Raw genomic sequence first — 26,830 nt, forward strand, 5'->3', positions numbered from 1 at the left:
CAGGAAGCAAAAAACATGTTTTAAAGTGGGTCAACTGGAAGAATCTTGACACAAAATACAATCTGTTCCTTAAAGGTGGAACAGATTTGTGCAACAACACTGCTGTACGAAGTTACTATGACTTGAAATTAAAATCTAAAAATGTTAATGTTAAGGTTTTAGATTTATGCATGCGTAGTTCTGGACCGAGTGTTTTCGTTTTGCTTATCATTTCATCATATGTAGTGCTAAATAATATGAATATGAAAACGCAGCCACATATTAAGGAGTGGTATAACAGTGCACAGTGTTTCTCAAATCCTCAATTATTCATCAGCGGATGTCATTTCATTCTGAGTTTCCTGCACCATTACTATAATTCAGCAGGTGCATTATGGGCCGTGAAGTGACCAGTAACAGTAACCTGCACCTAAAGCCCCAAACACTGGAGGCGCTGTCTCACTAGAAGATCACTAGAGATCACATGCAAGTTTAAAGCAGGGTGTGTCTGGTCATGAGCTTCATGTGAAATTAATTGGGAAGTGAAAGCATGCTGTGATGAAAGTGTGCACTCAGGCTAAAGGCTATGATGGAAGGAGAATAGAAGGAAGGAGATGAGATGACATGATTTGTTTATTGGGAATGTGGGAGAGAGGTTTCTGTTCTCATTAATCAAGGCACCTTCTATGAACACTATACACTTTGGTGTCCCTTTACGTTCTTAAAACATTAGATGCATAAACTCAGATCCTTTTTTTTTGTTGTAAGATCTACTGAAAATGTTTGATTAACCATAAAATAAAAATAGCTAGTTTGAAACATATCAGATATTATATCTGTGAAGCCATTCTCATAATAAATAACTATAAAATAAACATGATCTTTTTTTAATTTCATGTATTTTGAATATTTAATTTAGATTTTTATTGCTAGAAAAAAACTAAAATTATTTTTATAACGTGTAATAATAACATGATCAAACAATTATTCCCTCTAATCGTTGGGAAATATAACTACTAACCAACATTCAAATGAAAACATTAGCAATTTATTTTTTATTTTGTACCGTATCGGTGTAACGTGCCATGAGTCTTTACAGTTTCTCACCTCAAGTGTTCCCCGTTTGACAGGGTTCAGCACCAGGAAGCGTTTCAGGAGGTTCTCACAGTCAGTCGACATGTAGAAGGGAATCCGATATTTGCCCCTCAACACCCGCTCACGAAGTTCCTGCAGGTAAAAAGATAATTTTGGTTGTAAAATATCTGATTGGATATGATTTTGAAATCAAAAAGCCAGTATATGCCCAAATCTTTACTGAGATTAAGAATCATTATTTAATTATTTTGTGTCTTTATTGACTGTTATCACTATTTTATAAAAGTAATGAGCCATGAGAGGTTGCACGATACAATGATTTTACCATTCTCCTCTGCATTATAGTATAATGTATAACTTCATAGGGCTTATTGCTTTAATAAATCACTGATTTCATGCAGCATCTTTCATGAGTCACTACACAAATCCACAGGCTTCTCGGTTGTATGAATCTCTGTGAAGGTTTAGGAGTGCAAATGTGACCTTCAGGGTTGAGCACACTAACCTTTAGATTCTGTCCATCAAAGGGCAGTGATCCACTGACCAGTGTGTAAAGGATGACCCCCAGACTCCACACATCCACCTCCGGACCGTCATACTTTTTGCCCTGGAAAAGCTCAGGGGCCGCATACGGAGGGCTGCCGCAAAATGTGTCTAGTTTGTTCCCGATAGTGAATTCATTACTGAAACCGAAGTCTGCGATCTTAATGTTCATATCAGCATCCAGCAGTAGGTTTTCTGCCTGCATGACAGAACAAAAGAAGGTGAGACAAAAAGTCATTTTTCATGCAGACTGAGTTTGTTGATGATTAATGAAATGCAAAGTGAAATTATACTCTCATCACATGAAAACTGTGAAGGACTTGTCTTTGCAATGCTTCACAGCAAAACCAAAATGAAGAAATAGTCACTTATAATTCAACTAATTTGAAACGGATTTAATTTTATGAATATCAATATAAATATAAGAATTGTATTTATTACATATTTTTAAATAAACATGAATTTAATTATATAATCTTACAATAAAACAGTTATAATAATAATGAAACTATAATAAAATTTAATTTAATTTAATTAATTTAATATTATTTAAATAATAATTACATTATTAAACTTGTGTATTTCTACCTTTTTTTTGTATCGCCTTCAATTTATACACATTAAAAGATATATACTATGCTAAGATGTACTGATTAATAATTAAATAAAAATACTAATAAATAAAATGTTACTAATAATCAGTGATGTGAATATAAAATAAAAAATAATTTGAATTATTAAAATTTAAAAAGAATAAAGGACCATGAAAATAAATCTGTTTCATTTCTTTTTTCCATGAAATAAGACCAAGACTTTTGTGAGAATCTGCGATTCGCGATCCCGATCTGAACTCCCAAACTGACTCAAATGATTCGTCAACCCGCTCCGAACTCCCGAACTGACTAATGATTCGCGTTTCCGCTCCGAACTCCCAAACTGACTCAAATGATTCGCGATCCCGCTCCGAGCTACCGAACAGACTCAAATGATTCGTAAACCCGCTCCGAACTCCCGAACTGACTAATGATTCGCGATCCCGCTCCGAACTCCCAAACTGACTCAAATGATTTGCGATCCCCAAACTGACTCAAATGATTCGCGATCCCGCTTTGAACTCCCGAACTGATTCAAATGATTTGCGAACCCGCTCCGAACTCCCAAACTGACTCAAATGATTCGCGATCCCCAAACTGACTCAAATGATTCGCGATCCCGCTTTGAACTCCCGAACTGATTCAAATGATTCGCGAACCCGCTCCGAACTCCCGAGCTGATTAAAATGATTCGTGTGCCAGCTAATTTTTCTTTTCAAGAACAAATAATGAGCAGAGATCATTAAATCTAAATTTATCATAACGTTTCTTAGTTATATAAATCTACAATCCAGTCATTATTTGTAGGTTAACATTCAATTATGAATCCCATATTTTGGACCTCACAGTATGCATATTGTAAATGTCATTTCTCTAAGATGCTCCTTACAGTAACTCCTTACTAACATACATTTAACCAGACACAGACAGCAAAAGAAAGAGTGAAAGTGACAGCACATAACACAACAAAAAAGACCCACAGTTCCACCTGACAGCTTTTTAGACAGCTTCACTCTGACACTGGCCTCATGCATCATTTACAGAGCATCAGTCAGGAAACAAAGTGTGTAATGGAGCATGGAGACTTGGAGGGGGAAAGCAGACGCAAGAGAGACTGGAGAGAGGAAGCAGGATCTTCAGGGGCTCTATCCTGCTCAGAGACATGACCACTAATTGATTTAATCAAACGGTCCGTACCAAAGAAATGGCTTAAGCATCATTTTGGGACAAAAGACGCATCTACATGCAGGGCTTTTGAGAGAATAGCAGTATTGGGAGGATACTTTTTGTTTGTTGGGACAGAAATATGATCTTACCTTGAGATCTCTGTGGACAATGTGTTTTTGATGGCAATACTGAACCGCTGATACAATCTGAAGAAGAAAAGGAGACAAAGGGGTTTTAGAGCGTGGAGCGAGAGAGACAGAACTGACTGGTGTAACAGCCAATATGCCACATTATCTGGCATCATCGCTTTTTCCCAGAATGCCATTGATTTGACGGGGGAACATGTGTGCTGTGGTTCTGACACATGTTCTGGGATGATGAATGATGGGGGAGAGAGAGGCTTGCTGAAGCACAGCCGACGCTTGGAGCTCGAAAGCATCCGAATCTGGGTGTGAGACTGAGGGACCTTATTTCTTTTTAAATAGAGGATCATTTAAAAAGTAACATATTATATATTATTTTTGAAGGAGCACGTGACACTGAAGACTGGAGTAATGATGCTGAAAAATTCAGCATTGCCTCACGGGCAAAAAACTCAATTTTAAAATTCATGAAACTCTTGAACATTCGTGTAAGTTTGGCTGCTACAAAGAGATGACCAGCTAGACGCTCCTCACATTGATCACAGCGGGCAGGAAAAGTTATCATAGGTGACAAATACGACCACAATTACAGTATTTCTATAATGACATTCGAAATTGAACAAGATTCGCTTCCCAATGTTGATTTTGAAGGGAAATCTGCAGTGGAGCCCATTATATTAACTAAAACATTCAATAAACCAACACGCACAAATGAAAGATTTCCAAAAGCATTACTTCAATAAAACATTGTGGATTATAATATGGATTTCCTTATTGAGTTCTCAAATGCACAAGATTCCTGATACTGTTTAATATTCATGCAGCACTCTCCATGTCCAAGACATCAGAAACGGGGACAGATTTCCATTTCTTTCTCCGGCTGGTGGAAGAATCTGGTGGTTTTTACTGCTCTGCTCAGAAATCTCAGCAGTGCTTCATGCCTGACCCAGATAAGCTGTCTCCACAGCAGAGGAGAGGAGGATGGGAGGGAGACCCCATCGCTATGACTACAGATGTCTGCATCAGCTGTGGGCAAACCCACCGTACTTGTCCATTAGACCGATGGGTCACAGTGGGAAGCAGGGAAGTTGAAAGGGGTCTTCGGGTAATTAAAAGGAGCAAATGATTCTGTCAGTGGGGGGCTGTCTCATTAGAGCTCTCTCACTGCACTCAACACCTGGAGGTTTTTTGTTAATGGCACAATTTGGCCTAAATGCGGCATCAAGCAACAGTAAAAGCTTATTGTTGCCATCACTGCATGTATTTGTAACCCATGATAAATTTATTACAAGTAGTTTATGATAATAGAGGGATTATTAAGATTCATGAAGAAGCATCGGGCTGCTCACCTTTATGTAGAAAAAAAATAACTTGTTTGTAAATAATCTAAGATAATAAAATAATTGAATATATAAATTTTTGAGTTAAATATAATTTTTTTAATAAATGAAAAAAAAAATCGTAATATTATTTAATATTCATAATATTATTTAAAACATGTCAATAGTGCCATTAATTTTTTTATTTTTTTATTTATCGATTTTGAAGATTTTTGCTGACACAAAATTACTACTTTTATTATCATTAGCTAAAACTATAACCATAAAAAAATCTATATTTCATTACTTGAAATAAAATTAAAATTAAATAAAAAACAAGGCAAATAGCAAAATTTCTCGTTTTCGTTTAGTTCTAAAATAACTAAATAAACTAAAACTCAATTAAAACTATATAAAGCGTAAATCAAAAGATAAATAATACCAATAATAATAATAATTAAAACTAAAACTTCTATTATAAAATGTTAACAAAAATTATAATAGTATCTCAGTGACACTTAAATAACAATGGGATACGAACAAACCGCTTACTGCAACAAAAGTATGTAAAACCGTAGATAATATGCAATAATACATGTTTAAAGCTGTTGTTTGCTATATTATCATCACATTATATCGAGTGTGTACCTTGAATTTAGAATAAATGTAGGTTATTGATATTATAAAAAAAATTATATTTATTTGAATAACATAAAATTCTATTTAAGTGCATCTTGTGTAAAAATGGCTTAACTTTTGGAAGTCTGATCAAAAAAAATCGAGAAAGAGATTAATTTAGTTTTTAAATATTATCAATGTAAGTTACATTAGCTTGGTCACTCTAGAAGTGCAATGCACTGTTGTCTAATAGCTTTGCTCTTCTGAACACTGAGCACTTTGCAGAAATTTAGTGTCCTTGTATTCTATGCATAGAGAAAATTGCATAATATGCACAGTAAACGTATTGTAAAAATGGCATTATTCTATTTTTACAACACACGGCTGCTGCGATGTCAGCAAATTAACTTTGACGAGGACTTGTGGTTTTCCTAAAGCATTCTTAAACTGTTCAAACTGTATTTAGTTTATGACCCCAAACCAAAAGTCATGTATATGGGCCACATCCGGCCCACTGGGAAACCCTTCACGCAGCTGCCACAGGATCCATCAGCCGCCACTCACACAAGCGTCGCCCAATTGCAGTTCAGAGCTTGGTGTTTCCATGGCAACCAGGAGATGCATTAATGTGCAGGGCGGGACAGGGCTGTATTGAGTACACTGCAGTACTGTACCTGTCTAAATTTAGCTCTGGCCTCCTTCTCCTTCATTCGCCCATGTGCTACGAGGTAGTCAAACACCTCCCCTGTGGAGAGAGGAGACGCACATGGCCAATTATATAGTGTTCATGCGTTCTCAGTTTCATATGCTTCATTATGCAGAATTTCAGAGCTGGTTGCACAAGATTACATAACATAATATGAAGCTCATAAGCAGTCCGTGTCATATTAGCTTTATCAAACTCACCACCACTGGCGTACTCCATCACCAGATAAAGTGTCTTCTCTGTTTCTATGACCTCAAACAGCTTTACTGTAGAAAGAGACCGAGAAAGTCACACATGAAATCAGTGATCATTATTCTGCTTTTTTTTAATTATTCAGACAAATGCATTTTTGCTTGTATTGCAGGCCCATATGACAGTTGTCTGTTATCGTGGATGCAGCAAAACTCAAAAGTAAAAGTTTGTGGTTAAGGGCGTCAAGTCTTATGGACTCGTAATTTTTTTTAAAATTATAATTATAATGTAACAATGTTACAATAAAATAATGTTAGAATAAAAAAAAAAAATATTTATAATTTCTCTTTTATTCTGGTTACACTTTACAATGATTTTAAATTCCTTAACATTATGCAACAGGCATTCTGATCTAATAATACATTTTTTTTTTTTGCATTTTTGTCATATAAAAAATTATGTATATAAATATATATTATTAAAAAAAACTCTGCATTAATTTGATCAAAAATACTGTAAAGAGTAAACTTGTGAAACATTATAACAATTTAAAGTATCTGGTCTCCCTTTTCATTATATTTTACAATTTATTTTATTGTATTTTATTCCGGTGATGGTAGAGCAGAATTTTCAGCAGCCCTTATTCCAGTCTTCATTGTCGCATTTTTATTAATATCAATATGAAACAGTTGTGCCTTTAAATATTTTAATGGAAACAATGACGAATAGAAATTTCAAAAGATCTGCATTTATTTTAAAGAGGGAATTACATGTAAAAATGTCTTTAATTACACTTTTGATCAGTGTAAACTTTTTAACGGTTGTGTTCATTTATATGGAACAAAATATAGCCTAGTATTATAGTGTAAAATATAGTATAAATATAGTGTAAAAGTAGAGCTCACTGTTAAATTCATGTTGTTATTTAAATTTGTGTTGTTATTTATACAGTTTGCAATGCTAAAAAGTAAAAGTAGAAATTAACATTGATGCAGATTAATAAATGCAGTTAAACTATTGTACATTGTTAGTTTAAAATTCCTAATGAATTCACTAAATGATGTTAGCTTTATTCTTTTGATTTTGGAATGTGATGATACAACTTGGACATTTCTTCATAAGTAAAGTCAAGTATTTTCTAAACCCCTTTGATTCAGCATCTTGATGACATTCTACAGCTGTACTCAAAGTGTCTAAATGAGCTAAAATGTAATTCAGTTCAGAGTTTGCCTGAAGAGCTCTTCCCTGTTGACCTGTAACTGGACAGACATGCACCGTGGCTCCAGGAAAACATGAATGCATATGAATTCTCCTGTTTGAGACGGGAGTGGTGGGCCAGGTTTAAGTAACACTACCCAAAAGCACAACATCAAACATGTACTCCCAACATGCACGCTAAATTTAGTAATGCTATAAATGCCAGTGAAGGCAGTGCTCTTCTTCTGTGACAGCGTTGTTTGAGTTCAGAGGCACATAAACACACACTTAAAGCTTTTGTGATCTGTTAACAAAACTTCATCTTTCAGGCTAGTATGCTTCTGCCATCATTAAAAATCTAAATTGTGTCATTATTTACTCACTCACATGTTGTTCCAAATTACATTTTCAGAATAATTATTATACAACTCTTGCAAGTTAATGACAGATTATAATGATTATCTCTGATCACATCTGTCAAGCTATGAAACGGACTAAACAACAAGAAAAAAACCACCAAAGTCTTCTAAAGTTCTATGATCGCTTTGTGTGAGAAACAGACTGATGTTTAAGTTGTTATTAATACACAACTCACCATTTTTAATAGAGTGGAACAAAGTAAGAATCACATGTTTAGTGATTTACTTTGGTGGAGGCAGCAGTCTGCATTATTTCAACTAGATAAATATTTAAGAAGTGTATATACATACATATATACATATATATATACATATATATATATATACATATATATATATATATATATATATATATATATATATATATATACATATATATATATATACATATACATATATATATATATATATATATATATATATATATATATATATATATATATATATATATGGATTTTGGAAGTTTTTTAAAACATTTGTTTCATATTTAATTGGTTTCACATTTTTTGCAGATTTTTACTTTTAAACACATTTAAAATGTGTCATTTATTTATTTTATTTGACATCAAGGTGTATGCCGTCCCTCCAAGCTTTCTTGTTTATTTTGCTAATAAACGTTCCACGTTTCTTATTTATTTGGTTATATAGTAATAAAATTTCTCACCGTCACAACCAGTGGCAGAGATGTAACTATTTGAAAATCTGGACTATCAGGGTGCAAAAAAAATAAAAAATAAAATAAAATAAGGTAAACATTTAGAAAATTGCCTTTGAAGTTGTCCAAGTGGAGTTCTTAGCAATGCATATTAATAATCTAAAATTAAGTTTTAATATATTTACAGTAGGCAATTTACAAAATATCTTCATGGAACATGATCTTAATATCCAACTGATTTTTGGCATAAAAGAAAAATCTATAATTTTGACCCATACTATGTTTTTTTGGCTATTGCTACAAATATACCCCAGCGACTTAAGACTGGTTTTGTGCTCCAGGGTCTCACACACACACACACACACACACACACATATATAAATATTCAATATTATACTTTATCATATTACATTATATATAATGTTTTAGATTTTTCCTTCACTATGTTATTCACAAAGCATCATGGGACTAAAGTTAGTTTTGTCTGATTTTTAAATACTTTTTTGCATCATATCAGTTTGCATTATTGTGAATTACCTTGGTTTATAGCTTAAATACTTTATTTTCAAGTATTCTTAAAGCCTTAAAGGCTTTTAATTTCAGGTTTTCTCACATTAAAAAGCCTTGGAATAAAGTGGAAAAAGTGGGAGCTTTGTTTGTTTGTTTGTTTTGAGCTTCTCAGACATGCTTGATACATTACAAGAGTTCCATAATGGTTTTTCAATTATTTCTACAGAAATCTTTCAACAAACCAAAAATAACAGCATACAGGTTGAAACAACTTGAGGGCGAGTACATAATGCTAAAACTTTCTTTTAGCGCTGCCCTGAATGTGCCAGGCTCAGAGTCTGACACATCCCTACCCAAATCACTGCCACCCACATCCTCCTCTAGAAATCCACTCCAGATTTTTCCCTCATTTGCGAAAAAAAGGACAAAAAGTAGGTCATGTTTGGGGCAGTGACAGCATGTGACCAGACACTGGACACTAAAGGAGTAGACGATGCCCGAGCGTGTGTTTTACACAGATAATTGCAGAGGGCATAACGTGGAATCGGAAGGAAGTGTTTTCATGACGAAACACTGGATTTCTGATTCCTGGAAAGACGCTCTACATTCTGTGAAATGAAGAGTGCAGATGAAAGACAATCGAATGAGGGGCGAGCGAGGAGAAAGGCTGGCTTTAAGAGGTTAAGTGAGGAGGCTGACGGAGGTAAATTCTGAATGAAAGAGAAAGGTTAGGAAGTGTGTGGGCCGTAGTTAGCAATTCCTTTTCCTCCTACTCACTGTTAACACGTGTTAATCTTCATGATGTATGTATTAAACACTTTCACTGGTTCAGTCATCCATATGTGAAACATGCATAATGTGCCGTTGGGACAGACATGTATATCACAACACAAACTTACACAGTACAGACAAACTGAAAACTAGCGTTGGGAAGTCTGATTCATTCGAGCAATTCGGTTCATTTGGACGCTGCGTTTCAGTGAAGTGACTGAAAGAAATCATTTGTACTGTATTGTTTAAGTTTTTATTCATAAGTGTTCTCAGAAGTCCTCATTGCATTTTTTTCTGGAGCAAAAAATATATTTAATTAAATTGCAAAGACATCTGACCGACAGACAATATAAAGGTCACAGACCGAATTGGACAAATTCAATAAACCCTAACACTTTAAAGTCATCTATCTAGGCATTCTGGCATTATGAATGCTTGAAGCCTTGCAGAAACAGAGACTACATAGTAAAGATACATGTTTTCAATAAACATTATATAATTAAGCTATTTTTTTATGTGCAAAAACATCCTAAATATGCTGATTTGCTGAACAAGAAGCATTAATTAAATATGTTGGAAACCAGTTGTGCTGCTTATGTTTTGTTTTCACATATTTATTTTGAATAATTGTTTTTCTGTAATTCTGTCATTTTTGATCATTTTAATGCATCCTTGCTTGATAAAAGAATTAAATTCTTAAAACAATCTTGCAGACCTTAAACATTTGAACATCAGCTGTCTTTATATTTTAAGAAGGGAGTTCCTCATAAGGGCATCATCATATTTAGAAGTCTTTGTCATTACAAAGTTTGAAAACCCTTGTAACCATTTCATAGTTTCATCACTGTTTCATCTATCAGCATCCAGAACTAGAACTACATGTTTAATAATAGAGAACAAGGGTCTCTCATGAACACAAACACCTGCTCATGTCTGGGAATGGTGGATGGGGGTCAGCTGAGGGCTTATTAAGGTACTGGGGTGAGTGAGGGTCAGGGGCCACACAGAGATGACATCATCAGACAGCATGTGCAGGCCATCAGATGATGGATGCTCAACAATGGAACACACAGAGGCATACAGGAGTGCTTTTGTGCTGCCGGGAGGAGCCGCTCGGCCGTCTGAATAGGAGCGGTGTGGCGGCTCTGGGAAAAGTAGAGGGAGTTCCTGCACTGGGGATTAGAGAGGCCTCCACTACAGACTACAGTCCACCACATTCCCAAACATCTCCACAGACACAGAGAGAAAGAGACAGAGACTGTAGGACAACTTACCAATATTTGGATGATTTAGAATCTTCATTATTCTTACTTCCCTTAAGAGCTGAAAGAGAAGACAGAAAAAGCAAAACCAGAAGATGAGCTAGATTTTTACAAAAAAAAAAAAAAAAAAAAAAAAGTTTATAAAGTCTACTTTTCAATAAAGTCTACTTTTCAAAAGTTTGAGGTCAATCTTTTTTCTTTTTTTTCTTGAAAGTAATTATAACTGTTCTTTTGAAATTTCAATTATCCAAAGAATCCTGAAATAAACAAACATTTTAAATAGTTTTTCACAAAAATATGAACTGTTTTCAACACTGATAATAATAAATGTTTTTGAGCAGCAAATCTGCATATAAGAATTACTGAAGGATTATTTGACACTGAAAACTGAAACAAAATATAAAAATCATATTTCATTTCAACTAGTAGTAAAAAAAAAATCATGTAGACATACTTACTGTAGAAACAACAAAAGTAATAAAAATAACAAAAACACAAAAAACTGCTATAATGGAAAATACAAAATTAACATCTATATAATGTAATTCAAAATATAAAAAAACAAAAACTAAACTAGTATTTTAATGATACTTAATTAACACCCCCATCATAGAAATATTTTGTATTTTCAAATATATTAATACAAAAATATTTGTAATTGTAATAATATTTCCTAATATTACTGTTTTTACAATGCAGGTTTGCATAAACAAAATAAACTTCTTTTTAAAAATTTTTTTTAACATATATTACCAAACCCAAACTTTTGAACGTACTCTAAATATGGAAGGAAGTTTCCTCCTTTAACATGAATTTATGGGAAATTAGTTTTATTGTTCACCAAGCAAAAATACATGCAGGATTATTTAGAAAATTATAGAACACTGGCTGTTCGAGTCAATGAAAAAAAACAACTCACTTTTACAATTCCTATTCAATTTCCCATACAACTACAAGGCTTGTGGACCAAAATTAAATAAAAATGCCTTGTATTTCCTGTCACATCATTCTCTCTTTATGTTATGACCATATATCAATGCATTAAAGGAATACTCTACTTTTTTCGAAAATAGGCTAATTTTGAAACTCCCCTAGAGTTAAACAGTTGAGTTTTTGAATCCATTCAGCCGATCTTATAACAATATTGCACAGCGCCTGAAAATATTTGCTGGGGACAATTTTCAGGCGCTGCATGATATCATGGAGCATGCTTCACCAAAGGTATGCAGCAAAATCCCTTAATTTTTATGCTGGAATGAGAGTATAGTTCCTAGCCATATTGGCCTAGAAAATCGCAACTTTTAATTTTCCGTCCGTCTTAGTACATGCTTAGAAACTAAGAAACTCTTTGCTCATTTTTGAGCGAGATGCTAACGGTCTAATCAGATTCAATGAAATGCTAAGCTAAGCTAAAGTGCTACCGCCAGACCCGGAGACCGGCTGAATGGATTTGAAAATGACGAAACTCAAATGTTGACCTCTAGGGGAGTTGGAAAATGAGCCTATTTTTCAAAAATAGTAGAGTGTTCCTTTAACTCTCTCAAGCCTTTCAAAAACACTTAAGCATTTCAGCCAGACTCTTCACCTTCAAACACAAACCTATTATTTTCAAGAGTCTAGTATGTACGTCACTCTGACGCTTGCAGTCACATTTCAAAAGACACTGAAAACGTGAGAAACAGTCAAATGTACAAAATGTTTTGTGCCCGTTTAACAGAGTTCAATAGTCAGTAGTCATTGGATGAAAAGAAACTACCAAAAATCAATACAACCCTCTGAGTACAGGGCCAATTATGCTCTTAGTCAGCCAGCAATGTTCTAAACCAGCAATCTATACTAAAGCACTAGTACAAACCCTATTCACATGCTTTCTCTTATATCTGAACAAGTGGACACGGTCAGGCACTACAGAGATGCAGAATCACCTGAGCTGACATCACAGTGGATGCTTGTGGCCATTGAACCCCATCGCTGTAGTACAGTAGATGCCCAGAGTAGGTCAGATCCACACGATGGCATCTTAGTTCAACAGGTCAGAGAGTGTAAAAGACTAAATTAGCTGTAAACACAGCTTTTGACTTTGTGCATGAAGAGTGGCAACACAATCTGTTCATGCAGCCATTGTGCAGTTTATTTTCGACACATTTAGGATTGAATCTACAGTGCCACAGCAAAATAATTTTTTTTATCAAATAGGCAGACTTTACTAAATGTGATGAGAAAAAAGTAAACAGTGCCAACATAACACATATTTCTATTACAATGTCTTCGTTCTTGTAAGCAAATTAACCAACAAGGATAATAATAATTGTAAGAAATAGCATACAACCAAGGTATTTTTCATTAATTTATACAGTTATGCATTGCTGTTATGAAGCATCTCATTTGATTGTAAATTAAAATTGTTTTTGCAAATTAAGCGTTTTTATTTCATGACATTTTAAAAGACTGATTAAAAAATAAAACCGATTTCATGGTACTGAAAATTAAAAGATAGCTCCGTTGAGATTAATTGCGAGGAAACAAATTATTTTTAAATTCATTCTCAAGGTCTTTTTAATATTGTGATGAATATCAATATTGCACGATATGGAAAAAATATATAACGGGATAATATTTTTGGAAATATCGCCCAGCCGTAATCAGAATGGTCAAAAAGCCTCACAAACGAATCCATTCCTGAATGAACTCCCTAACCCATTAACAGTAATGAATTATCCAAAAGACTCACACACATGAGTTATTATTTTGAATCAGTATAATTATTCCTTTACTGAATTAACTCGCTTTATTTGTTAGAATGGTAATAAATCATCAAAAAAAGCGTCCAGAACTCATGAGTTTTCTATCTGAATCAGTATGATGACTCCTTCACTAAATGAACAGAGTGGTAATGAATCAGCCAAAAAGACTTAAAAAGTCAGTCCTTCAAATCCTTTACTGAATGAAGTGCCTGAATCTGTTAGAACAGTAAAGAATCATACAATAAGATTCACAAACTCATCATTTTCTGTTTGAATCAGTCTGATAAACCCTTTACTGAATGAAATGAATGAACAGTCAAATACAGTGAACAGTGATTTTGTGTGAATCTTAAATTTGTATTATTGCAGACTGGTTGTCCATATGACAATATTGAAAATAAATAAATATAAAAAATTACATTAAAATACAAAAAATACAAAAAACTACACTAAAATAAGGCTTTAATAATATATAAATGGTATTATATATTTATACGCAGAATTATGCAGGAAACACTGATCTTACCAAAACATACACAACAATAAGCTGATATATAAAACTACAAAACAGTGCCATGTGGTCCCATGATAATCGGGGCCTGATAACAGGATGATGGCGTTTAAACTGACAAAACAGTTTGCCGAGATCATGGTCTGGGGTTTTTCCTTGTTTTTATTGCAGAAAGATGGATGCTGGGAGCACATGTTCTAGAAAAGACTGCACAGCAGTAGTTTTAGCCCACAGCCACCAATTACAGAGCGCTAATTAAAGAGAGCGAGGTCTCCGCTAATGAGCGGAAGCCATCCAGACATAGATGGGCATGGTGTCTAGAGCAGAGCTGCTCTGAGGTGGAACATCAGCTGTTTAACATCTTCTGTGAATCGTGAAAGATGAGTCATCAGTGGTATCAGAGATGTGGATGGACCACCACAGCTTACGGTTTAGATGTCAACACAGCACACTGCTGAGAGTGTAAAACAATTACTCATCATTGACCCATCCGCATCACTCATAAGAGAAAAAAAGGATGCAATGAGGAATAAGAATTAAAGTTAACTGATGAATAAAAAGTTATAATGATTTATATTAAAAGATTCTAAAAAGTGCTTCTGCAAAGCACTATATACGGATAATGCTATGAAAATTAGCTCAAACGGAAGTCTCACAATAAAAATAAATGTAAAAAGACAATTAAGAATTCAGATATGATGTATTTCTGGAATCGTCTCGAAGCGTCAGTTTAACAGAGCGAGGTAAGATGAAGATGCAAACCATTTAATAATAATCAAATTTTAACGATACTTTTTACGATAGAAATGTTAAATGACCGACAGCTACAGCCAGTGATGGAAACTACTGGAATATGGCCATTTTGAGAGAGAGAGAGAGAGAGAGAGAGAGACGTTTAAATTGTCTGCGTCTGTTACACTCCCTACAAACAAAGAAGCTGAGTTTAGTTACTTAAAAAAACAGTGATTTTACCCCCCTTGTTACTGAGTAATATAGTGCAGCGATTCAGTATTGACCGAATATTCAGTATTCAGATTGCGGTTTAAGGTTTAATGTACATTATTGTTTCTACACTATTTTCCACCTTTCTGAAACGCATTGTTTTTTTTTTTGTTTTTTTTTTTACAAAGCGCATGAAAAGTGAGGTGTGATCTGATTGACCAACTATCCAGGTGACAGTGTGCCCATCTACTTGATCAAATTCTAGGTGGACTGAATGTTTGCCTGTAAATAACACACTGTGTAGATGCCATACTCGTCAGCATCAAGTGCCCGATGTTGTGTGTAGGAGTATAGCTGCACTGCAGAGAAGAGCTCTCTACAACACATGCATGCACTTTTGTAAATGGATGCAATTTTGTCTCTAATATACCTACAAGCAATTAGCGCAGAATTTGTTAAGTGCTCACATGCATGTGGGTTACAGTGCACATTCAACATTACTGCATACAAACAATTGCAGTATGCGCTTTTATGTGCGCATCTCAAAAAATGTGTTTTTCTCACGGCCTGAGGTGGAAGCTACTTCCTGTGTTTCCCAAGGAATACACTCAATAGTGTTCTATTGGAAAACACACCAATTCACCGGAGTTTCACAAAGTGATGATACTTCTCTTTGCAATCGCTGAACACCCTCTGCCTTTGCCTTTAGTTCTACACATGGGAAAAGCACACCAAGATGGAGTTGAATATTGTCAATTCATCAGACACGAGGTTTGTAGTATTTTAAGGGAAAATGAGAATTTGATTATTGGTTGATGCCACTAGGGAATCTCAGATGTAAGCAAAATCAATTTAACCATAACCAAAGAACTGAACTTATTCAGGTCTGGCCCCACTATTTACAATCTAATTTGAATATTCTATTTCACTTGGAGGTACACAGAAAAAAAAAATGTTGTAGGATTTATGTTGAAACAATATTCACAAAATGCTAGTAGATTTAACAAATAAGCAAGTAACAAACTGAATTAAACATGAGATTCTGTAGTAGAATTACAATACTTTAAAACATTTTAAATAGTATTTTCTCAAACATACTCTGATCATTTTTAGTTTTAAATGAAATGAAAAGTACAATTAAGTGAGGCCCAAAGACGCATGATGAGCACAAATAGACTAGTTGGAGAAACCACAGAAAACAGCTACGTGTCTACTCAGAGCTCTTGAAGTGACAGGAAGAGGTTTTGTCTGTGCTTTCATATTCACTAACTAAAAGCCAAACAGAGCATTAAATGTAGGCCTGTCAATTTAAAACATTAGTGCAAGTAATTATAAAATAACATTCCTAAGGAATTAGCATCAGAGCCACTGAAGTACTTAAATTAATCACCTGAGCCGTAAATGCCATTTGACTAATCACTCTGGAGATGCAGAAAATGACATGACAAAGTTTGATTGGCTGATGGCACCAAAAGAACGTGCAAATTCCTCACAAATAACCATATTGAGCAGTGACATCAAAGACAGCACAGCAGAGAGGAAATGTATATTCCAGTTCATGATTTGAACTCTAAAAAATTTAAATGCAATGTAATTTTTGCCTTAGTACAAAAAAATTAATAAAACTTAACTTTTAAAATGTTATTTAGTCCTGTTATACAAAGCTGAATTTTCAGCATCATTACTAAAGTCTTCAGTGTCACATGATCCTTCAGAAATCATTCTGTGTTTATTTGCTGCTTAAGAAACATTTTTATTTCTATTATTAAGGTTGAAAATGGTCGTGCTTATATTTTTGTCGATTTATTTCAGGATCCTTCAATGATTTATTTTTCTTTATTATTATTTTACATTCTTTTATGACTATAAAGTCATAAAGCGTCCTGTGTTGATGTGAAGGAAAAGTAAAAATGCCAGCTAATTTCCTGAGGTTAGTAAAATAGCCCCACCCTCCACTGTCCAAACACCAATCACAAACTGGTCACTCTGGATCCCAGTAGGCAACTGGCAGTGGAGAAACAGGAAACCGTTCCGCAGTCCCTCAACAATCACTGCACACTCCCCTCCTCTCTCAGCACATCTCATAAACAGGAAGTCACCCCGTCCTTTGTTCTGACGTCCAAACAGCACACACAGTTCTTACCTCTACAACTGCACATCTGTAGCACATGAGCTGCTGCGGTAAAACAGACAGACCAGCGGTTCACATGTTCAGATATGAACTAGATATACACAACAATAATGCTAAATAATTTGACTGAATAAGTCTCAAATTGCAATAGTTTCAAGCATTCAGCAGCCAATTATATTCACAAATAGTGGTTCACACAATTTGTTTTTTGGTGAAATTTTTACTCTTTGAAAACAGTTTATTTTTCTACACTATTTGCATTTTTAAATAATTAAAAATAATACTATTTAACATTTTGTCTAAACAGAAAAAAAGTAACATTAAAAAATAAATGTGAATGCTAGAAGTACATTTATGCATCACATAATTATAATATACAGTATGAAAAAAAAACATTTGCTAAATATTAAATTTAATGGTGTTATTCAATTATTAGTGTTTCTAAAGATTAACTATGTCAGCATTAGATAATGGCTAATTGAATCTAAATAGAGGAAATAGGTGAATAAATATCCAATATTTAATACTAAGTATTAAAAAATCTACAGTGCAATCCTAATTACATGGTTATTTGCATTTCATTATTTGCATTTGCACTATCCCATTGTCTCGTTGTCTGAAATCAGAACAAACCTCCAACCCATTTTCAGGTCATATAATGTCTCACATTGGTCAAAACTACCAACAATAGTGTCCACACACTGTCTACATGACAGAGAAGTAGATTAAAAAAGTATGTACAGTGCTAGAATCTCTTAAAAAGGACAAATAAGGCACAAAAACTCATGCACGCATACACATGAACAAACACACACAAGGTCTATTTCATTATCTTTTTTTTTTTTTTTGTGCTCTTTTGAAACAAAACATGCCCTTTCAAATAAACAATACATTAAACCCAACTGGGTTTACTTTAGAAGAGCAAGCATCTCTCTTTGAGCACTACAAATTGATGATCTGTCAAACAGAATGGCCCTAAACCACTAACCACAACAGGAAGTCAAACTTAATGCACAAACACGTGCTATATAACACACAAACATACGACTCAAACTATATTTCCTATTTTAGTAAACATCTGGCCCTCAGATCTCATATTCAGTTCCTTCTGGAGCTAAAGGTGAAACACTGTCCACCTGATTTGGATGACTTTTGGACAAAGGGGATAAAGTGAAAGTGGGACACAGACATATTTAGATGAAATAATCCAGAGATGAAGGGTATGAGGCAGCTCAATGAATCCTCGAGGTGATACTTACTTCCTAAAAGATTTAATTTCATTTTCTTTTCCTCCTTTCATAAATCCAGGCTGCCAGCCAAGATATCAGGGCAATATATATATAATAAAAAAACCTGATAATCATACTGCTTATGGGAACTATAACAGTAGAAAGAGGATATGTTAAAAGTAATATAAAACACGTTTGGGCAGGACATACAAGTTTGGACACACTTAAGGGTGAGTGAACGCAGACCCTCATCACAATTACTGAACATTATAATTACAGAACATTATGAGATTTGCTCAGAGGAATCTTTCGGTTGGCCTAATTGGACGAAAGCCCACTTTCCCTTTTTTAACTTCCTCCACGGCACATTTCCCCGTTTAAGGTGCATGCAAACAGCAGTTACCGTTCCTCACACTGCTCCACTTCTGAGAACATCAAACACTCTCAAATTACTCATGAAAAGAGATCAAATAACTGCTCAGAATGCAGCATGAAAACAAATCCTGCTAGGTTGTCATTAGTGCTTCATTATGTGCTTGTTTAAGGATCTTTTAGAAAAGGCCATACAAGAAATTGAGGCAATAACTGCTTTGCATATTTTTCTTAAGAAAATGTGTTTAGGAGGTACTTGTTCTGAATGTTTGCCAGCAGTGATGCGCGGGTCAATGTACAGTATAAACAACCCGCACCTGACCGATGTTTTCAACTAACCTGCCCGCAACTCAGACCGCAAAAAAAGAAAAAGAAAATATTGTACCCGACCCGCTTCCTGACCCACATTTTTTTAAAGTAGTAAATGCGTCACCCCTTTATATTAATTTAATTACTTAAATAGGCTATAGCCAACAGGATAATAAGAGTTATGACCGCACACATAAGGCTTGCCACAAAGAACCGGTAATGATTATGAATATGTCTAAATTAGCAAGGAGACATTTAATTGTTTAGTGATAAACTGGTGTTTTCTGTGTCGCTGCTAAGATGAAGTTGACGATGCAGACTCGTCATGAACGCCAGAGAGAAATCCACGTTTCACATGGATTACATAATCAGAGAGTAGCCTATTTATTTTGGTTTGAATTTTTTTCATTTAAAAGTAGACATTTCAAGATTTCTGTAATATATTGCCTATATTTCTTTTTCAACCCACCTGACCCAAAATATCACCCAAAGTTTCTACAGCTTTTTTCTTAGCTATTTCAGAATCTGGGGCTAACTTGTTACTAATATCATTAAAAATATTTTTGGATGACTCGTAACCGATCAACCTGCGCATCACTGGTTGCCAGGACATTGCTTGGCGGTTTGATAAATTCAATTCAATTCAATTCAAGTTTATTTGTATAGCGCTTTTTACAAAATAAATCGTTACAAAGCAACTTTACAGAAAATTATGTTTCCACAATATTTAGTAGTAGCTAGTAGTTTGTGCACATTTGACAGGATTTTAGAAAAAATAAAAATAATAATAATAATACAAGACGTAGTGTAAAGTGTTATGAGTGTTTATGAGTACACTGCAAGTTCAAAATTTGGGGTCTACTCTGTATAATAAAAAAAAAAAGAGAAAGAAAGAAAACAAAACAAAAAAGAAAGAAGTCTCTTAGGTTTACCAAAGCTAAACTGGTTTGATTCAAATCACCGTAAAAACATTATTATTGTAACATTTTTGTATTTTAATATATTTTAAAATGTAATTTATTACTGTCATGCAAAGCCGAATTTTCAGCATCATTACTCCGGTCTTCAGTGTCACATCCTTCAGAAATCATTTTAATATGCTGATTTGCTGCTCAAACATTGCTGATGCAAACATGCTAAAAAAAAAACTTTAAGAACTTAAAATAGAAACTTCAAGATCGAAATATTTAGATGTTTCTTTGTACAAAAATATGGAGCATCTAGGTTTAGATGTGGAGTTGTTTGTTTTAACGCTGTGCAGCGATGCTGGTGAATCAGTCTGCTTTGATCACAACCAACCGTTCACAAACCATTCATTCTGCCAGACGCACACACAAGACAGGACCAAAATATCCAAAAGGTAGACTAAATATCAGCCGCAACAACATCCTGAACCTCAAGCAGGATCAAAGAGATTAAACAACTAAGCTGAAATGAAAGACAAAATTCAAAGAAATGCTGTAGGCTCAAGCATAGTTTCATAACAATGTACAGTACAAACTGACCTCGAAAGAGTTAAAACATGTCAATCAAGTGGGGAAAAAGCACAACGGGACATATCGAGCCTGCTTTGTCTTATAGCTTTAGCCTAACTCGGACAGGTCTCATTTGCCATGAAGAAATTAGGTAAATCTGAGTTTCACAGACATTCTCTGTGATCCTGTCTGAATAAAACAAGACAACAGTGGCAAAATCACAGCACAAATGACCTAGTGTTTTTCAATTAACTCGGGAAATTGAATCCCAAGCAAATAGGAATGTTTGTGATTGTGGTATAGTATTCTTTTCATAACGCTTCTCCTTGCCTTTCTTGAATACTGTAACTAAAGCTTAAAGCTAAATATATCAAACCTAAATACTGTTTTGCTGCATGGTGCACCTTTATTATGAATTTAGACATTCTTGGCATTTCAAAACCAAGTTCGTGCTTCTAGTAGAGCCAGTTGAACTACAAGAAACAAGTAAATAATTATTTGCATACTTTCATAAATCTCTTTTACACTACTATTCAAAGATTTGTTTAGAATATGTTTTTGATGTCTTCTGCTCAACAAGGATTTCTTTTGATGTCCTTAATATCTTCGGCTCACCAAGGCTGAATTTATTTGATCAAAAATACAAAATATTTTTACATGTATTTTAAAGTGTAATTAAATCCTGTGATGACAAAGCTAAGGTTTCAGCATAATTCAGCTTAATTCAATCTTCAGTGTCACATGATCCTTCAGAAATCATTTGAATATGCTGATCAAGAAACATTTCTCATTATTATCAATATTGAAAACATTTGCTGCTTCATTTTTTTTATATAAACTAAAAGCTCAAAAGAACACCATTTATTAGAAAAATGTAATCTCATTACTTTCACTTTTTGAACAATTTAATGCATCCTTGCTGAATAACATTTTTAGTTTTAATTTCTTTCCTGACCCCAAACTTTTGAATGGTAGTGTACATAATTACACAATTAATCACATACAATGCATATAATATTGTCACATCCAGACTATACACTCCTATGCTAAATATAACTGCAGATTTCTCGCCCATCCACACACATGCATACCTTATGTTGCTAATTTTAATTCAAATGGGCCACAGAAAATTTATCTCAACCAAATCATAAGCATCACAGACATTTTCTTAAATGTGTCTAAGCAGCTATAGTTAAAATCTATGAAACAAGAGTTAGGTCTTAGGTCTGTGCAATATGGACCAAAAAAAACTATCACGATTTTTTTTATACATTTAGCGATTTCGATTTTAATCACGATTTTGACACACACAGACATGCTTTACAGTCATAAATGCCTTCAGTATAAATTTGAAACATATTTCCAAAAGAAAACCAATGAGAGCTTTATCAAAAAGTTGTAACATGTCTCTAGAACAGACTTAAGACAAAATAAACACTAAGTAAAGATGTCAAACAAAATCTAGACATATGGCAAAACATTTTAATAAAAAAATAAAATAAAACCCGTGGTCACGGAAGGTTTTTTTTTTTTTTTGCCATGCATCGGTGCCTCAGGTGTTATATGTTTTGCCCAATATATTTATTGCCCAAGGTTCACACGTACTCCGGTTCAGAAGCAGCAATGAGAGCACATTATTGTAACGCGAAAGCACATTAAAATAATGCACGAGCGCGAATCTATCTGCTTGCACACAGATTTGCTTTGCTCTGTTAACAAAACCAGATGCGCATGCTCAGATCATAGACTGTATAAGGCTCAGATACACACTGCCTTACAACGTGTCTCCTCTCGCTCAACCTGTGTCCTGTGCACTCACAACTCTCTCTGTGCTCATGCGCAAGATATTAAATCTTTTCTCATCTTTCTATTTGTAACCTTTTCTGTTCTCATCTTTTTACTGCGTGCAGTGTGAACGTTCTGATCCGTTAACATGGGCTCGAAAAAAAAAAGGCTACGCATCACAGACAGAGTGTGTGAACCTGGAGTTAGGCATATGACCAGTCTGCACTGTTCTCGTGCTCCACTTAGGTGCGCTGCATCCTGATTGGTTCAGATAACATACTGCGGGAGGCCGGGGCTGCATAAAATCGTGCTATAAAGCTATTTAGAAATCGCGATTTTATTTCGATTTCGATTAATCGCACAGCCCTAGTCTGTCTGCCATCTAATAACAACTTCCAGAAAAAAATTAAGAAAATATTCCATCCTTAACACACCTTTCTTTTCAAACTGGTGAAGACCTGGTGATTAAATGCATTAGGCACATATTGCTTTAAATGTACAGTATTTGTGTGTTTTTGTGGACTGGAAAGAGTAAAAGAGTGTCCTGATGTGACTACAGCATCTCTCTTACTGACTCATGAGATTAAACTTTTCGCTAGAAATATTTCCGTGAATCAAGCATCTACACATCAACTGATCAGTGACAGTAAATCAAACAAAACATTTTTATTTCAAATAAGTGCTGTTCTTTTGAATTTTCCATTCATCAAAAACATATTTTAAATATTTTAAATACATTCTATTTTAAATATACTAAAATAAAATATTTACTGCAAAATGGAGTCATAATGCTGAAAATTCTAATTGGCATCACAGGAAAAAATTACATTTTACACAAAAAATTATAAATTGTAATAATATTTCACAACATTACTGTTTTTCCTGTATTTTTTTATAAAATAAATGCAGCCTTGATGAGCATAAAAGACTTCTTACATTAACAAATCTTACCGACTCCAAACTTTTGAAAGGTTAAACACACATCATGGTGATATTTGTCTCACTGAATGTAATATCAGCTCATTTTAATTTACTCATTCAAACTTGATTTCCATCTTTGCACTACAGTAATGAGCAAATAATAGAAAAAAGATCTTAAAAACAGGAAAAATATAATTTATTGGTGAAATTCAATCACCATGGCATTGAGATCCATCCATTTCAATCCATATTTTGAAATATATTCATTGTACCATATTTTGATGATTTCAAAATATAAATCACCATACCATTTTCCAAAAAAATTTAAATAAATTGTTGTTCCAGGCTCACTTCCTGAGCTTTCATGTGTGCTTGAATCCTTTTGATATGATGTTTGTTTACAAAAACTGCAGTGTGAATTGCTTCAATAATTGTACAATTTCTAAACGCCAGTATTAGAGGAATGTAGTGTGCTAATACCAAAGATTCACGATTAAAAATATCTAATCTGGTTGACAGGATAAAAACAGGAAATGGGAAATCCATGATATCAGCAGCTGGAGAAAAAAAATAAGAACAAAGTAGCCACTGGGAGCGAACGAAAGGTGCCACATTTGTGCATTTAAGATCCTTATAAAAGTAATTCATATAATTATGCTTCTTTATAGACAGTATTTTCGATTATTTTAGATGGTAACCAAAACAGGACAGGAACAACCAATCCAGATGTTAAAAAATATCAGGTCGAATCCAGACATAATAAGGCAAACAAGTAACAAATAGACCTGCACAGATGCATTGCTTTCTCTAGATGATATAAGCACAAATAGGGTCAATGCCAGTGGGACGACAAGCCCGCAAAATGTTGCCAGATTGCAGAGGTTTTGTAAACATTCCCATTCCATTTCTTAAATCTCTATCATTTTCCTTTATGTAGTTGTATAATCATCCAGGAGAACACCTTTTATGCTCCTATGATTTCCATGATGTGGAAAACACGGACAAAATGTTGGAATCCAGTCTAACAAAGAATGTCAGAGAAATTGTCAAATTTTGAACGAATATATCAAAAGTAGGGCCGAACTATAAATCAAACCATGGTAGTATTACACATACTCAAGCATGTTACGTAATGCTTTTGGTGTTTTCAGCATTTCATTTGATAAAACTATCATTGTATCATATACACACAGTCCTTTTCAACGTAATAATAAAACTTTATTTTAATACTTCCATGTTCTAATTTAAGCAGTGAACCTCAACCTCAATCTTTTCACTTTGTTTGCCAAAAATAAAAAGAATTGCTAAATTTTCATTTGGTTACATTTTTAAAGACTAAATTGTTAATGTTTTATGCCTTCATTTGATTATCACCACTAATAAATTTGCATCATAAATAAATAAAATATAAATAAAAAATAAAACATTTTTCAGATCCCTATTACTGTAAATAAATAAATAAACAAATATATGTGAAAAAAAATACATAAATCAAATGTTTTCAAATAGTATCAATTAATTTGATTAGACAAGCTTTTTGATTATTAAATATTTCATTAAATCAGTAAACCATTAATTAAACCTTTAAAACGGAGTCCAGAAAATAAAACAGAAAACAAAATTTAGGAAAAACTAAAACAGATTTCATAGGGCCCTAAACATGCAACTGTTAACTTTTAATAAGTAATCAAGGAACATTTATTATCATTATCAATGTTGAAATCTGTTGTGCTGCTTAATATTTTGTTTAAACATCACACAAATTTTCAAGATTGTCTGAGGAATAGAAAGTTTAAAAGTACAGCATTTATTTGAAATAGAAATCTTCTGTAACATTAGAAATGTTGATACATTTTACATGTCCTGGCAAAATGAAAAAAAAAACTTTAAAAACTCTTCCTGATCCCAGACTTTTGCCATTATTTGTTAAGTTTCATGATTTCAATTACTTAGATTTTTTGGACTGCCAATTTAAAAAAATAATAATAATAATCTGAAAAAATAAAATGGAATTTTGGAAAAAATAAAACTCATTTATAGGGCTCTAGACTCTTAAAAATAAAGGTGCTTAAAAGTTTCTAAACAGCGATGCCATAAAAGAATCATTTTTGGTTCCACAAAGAACCATTCAGTCAAAGGTTTTTTTTAAGAACCATCTCTTTCTTACCTTTTTATGATCTAAAGAACCATATTTTGCCACAAAGAACATTTTGTGAAACAGAAATGTTCAGATGTTTAAGGCTCTTTATAGAACCATTTAGAGAAAAAGGTTCTTCTATAGCATCGTGAAACACCTTTATTTTTAATAGTGTGACCTATAATTGCTAAAATACCCCTAAGCACTTGTCCTTTCCTCATGAACACACACAAAGGAGAGACCGAACCATCTGTGCATCGCACTAGAAATAAGCATATCTAAACAGGTGTTGGGTGATGTTGCCTTAGGCCGAATAAAATAAAATATGATCAAGAATAAACTTAGGATTTAAGGCTTTCTCAGAGGAGAAATGGTGACTCAACCCATTTTTTTTCATATCCCTGATCTCGATGTTCCTCATTCACTAGCTGCAAGAAAGGTAATGCTGTATGAGAGTTTCTAGGATACCATCGCAGAAAAAAATCATCTGGGATCATTGAACGGCACTGCTCTCTTACTTCAACACCCACACACACATGATCTAAAAACATGCAGCCATGATGTTCACGTGCTTCTTTCAGCTACTGAACGCTTGGTCTGCTTCCGCGCTCTCAACCTCAACTCCATCGCAGGTTTGTCAATCGCTGATATTCATAGATAAAAAGAGGTTAATTATAACAAGGAGATGGAACATGCACCAGAGACTGTCCTGTCTTCCCACTCTCGGCGGTTGCGTAAGAGGTCGCACCAACGAAAAAAGAAAAAGAAAAAAAAGGCATCGGTGAGAGACAAAGAGGAAAGAGCTCTAGGAGAAGTGAAGTGGTCATTGTCTGTGAGAGGGCCTGAGGTGTGTGGGTGGATGCTGTTTTTGAATATTAAGGTTAACGGCAAAGCGCTGCGTGCCAAATGAAACGGCGGCTCCAAGACTTGTAAAAACTGACTCAGTATCAAGCATAGCGATTTTCTCTATGTCTAGTATCACTGCATGTTTTCAAATTGCACTGTAAGTGTCAATAAGATCTCAAGAGTTTCTTATGCTGAGTGATAAACCACAAAGAGATGCTAACAGCAAACATGAAGTGAGAAACATGAACACAAAAGTGCA

The 26,830-nt window shown here is 34.1% G+C and overlaps 1 protein-coding gene across 14 annotated transcripts in view; it reads right to left on the reverse strand.

The window, feature by feature from the left end:
- The window catches only part of LOC113092584 (MAP/microtubule affinity-regulating kinase 3-like), a 56,539-nt gene that overhangs the window by 14,591 nt on the left and 15,118 nt on the right, over positions 1-26,830 (reverse strand). For all 14 annotated transcript variants that reach the window (XM_026258228.1, XM_026258217.1, XM_026258223.1 and 11 more), the window contains exons 4-9: positions 11,182-11,230; positions 6,364-6,429; positions 6,132-6,202; positions 3,527-3,583; positions 1,580-1,816; positions 1,087-1,206 (exon numbers count right to left, since the gene is read on the reverse strand). In XM_026258228.1, the coding sequence (XP_026114013.1) occupies positions 1,087-1,206; positions 1,580-1,816; positions 3,527-3,583; positions 6,132-6,202; positions 6,364-6,429; positions 11,182-11,230 (600 nt within the window). The remainder of the gene's footprint in view (positions 1-1,086; positions 1,207-1,579; positions 1,817-3,526; positions 3,584-6,131; positions 6,203-6,363; positions 6,430-11,181; positions 11,231-26,830) is intronic.

The sequence above is a fragment of the Carassius auratus genome, unplaced genomic scaffold (assembly GCF_003368295.1).
Source record: "Carassius auratus strain Wakin unplaced genomic scaffold, ASM336829v1 scaf_tig00214657, whole genome shotgun sequence".
NCBI classification, from domain to species: Eukaryota; Metazoa; Chordata; class Actinopteri; order Cypriniformes; family Cyprinidae; genus Carassius; species Carassius auratus.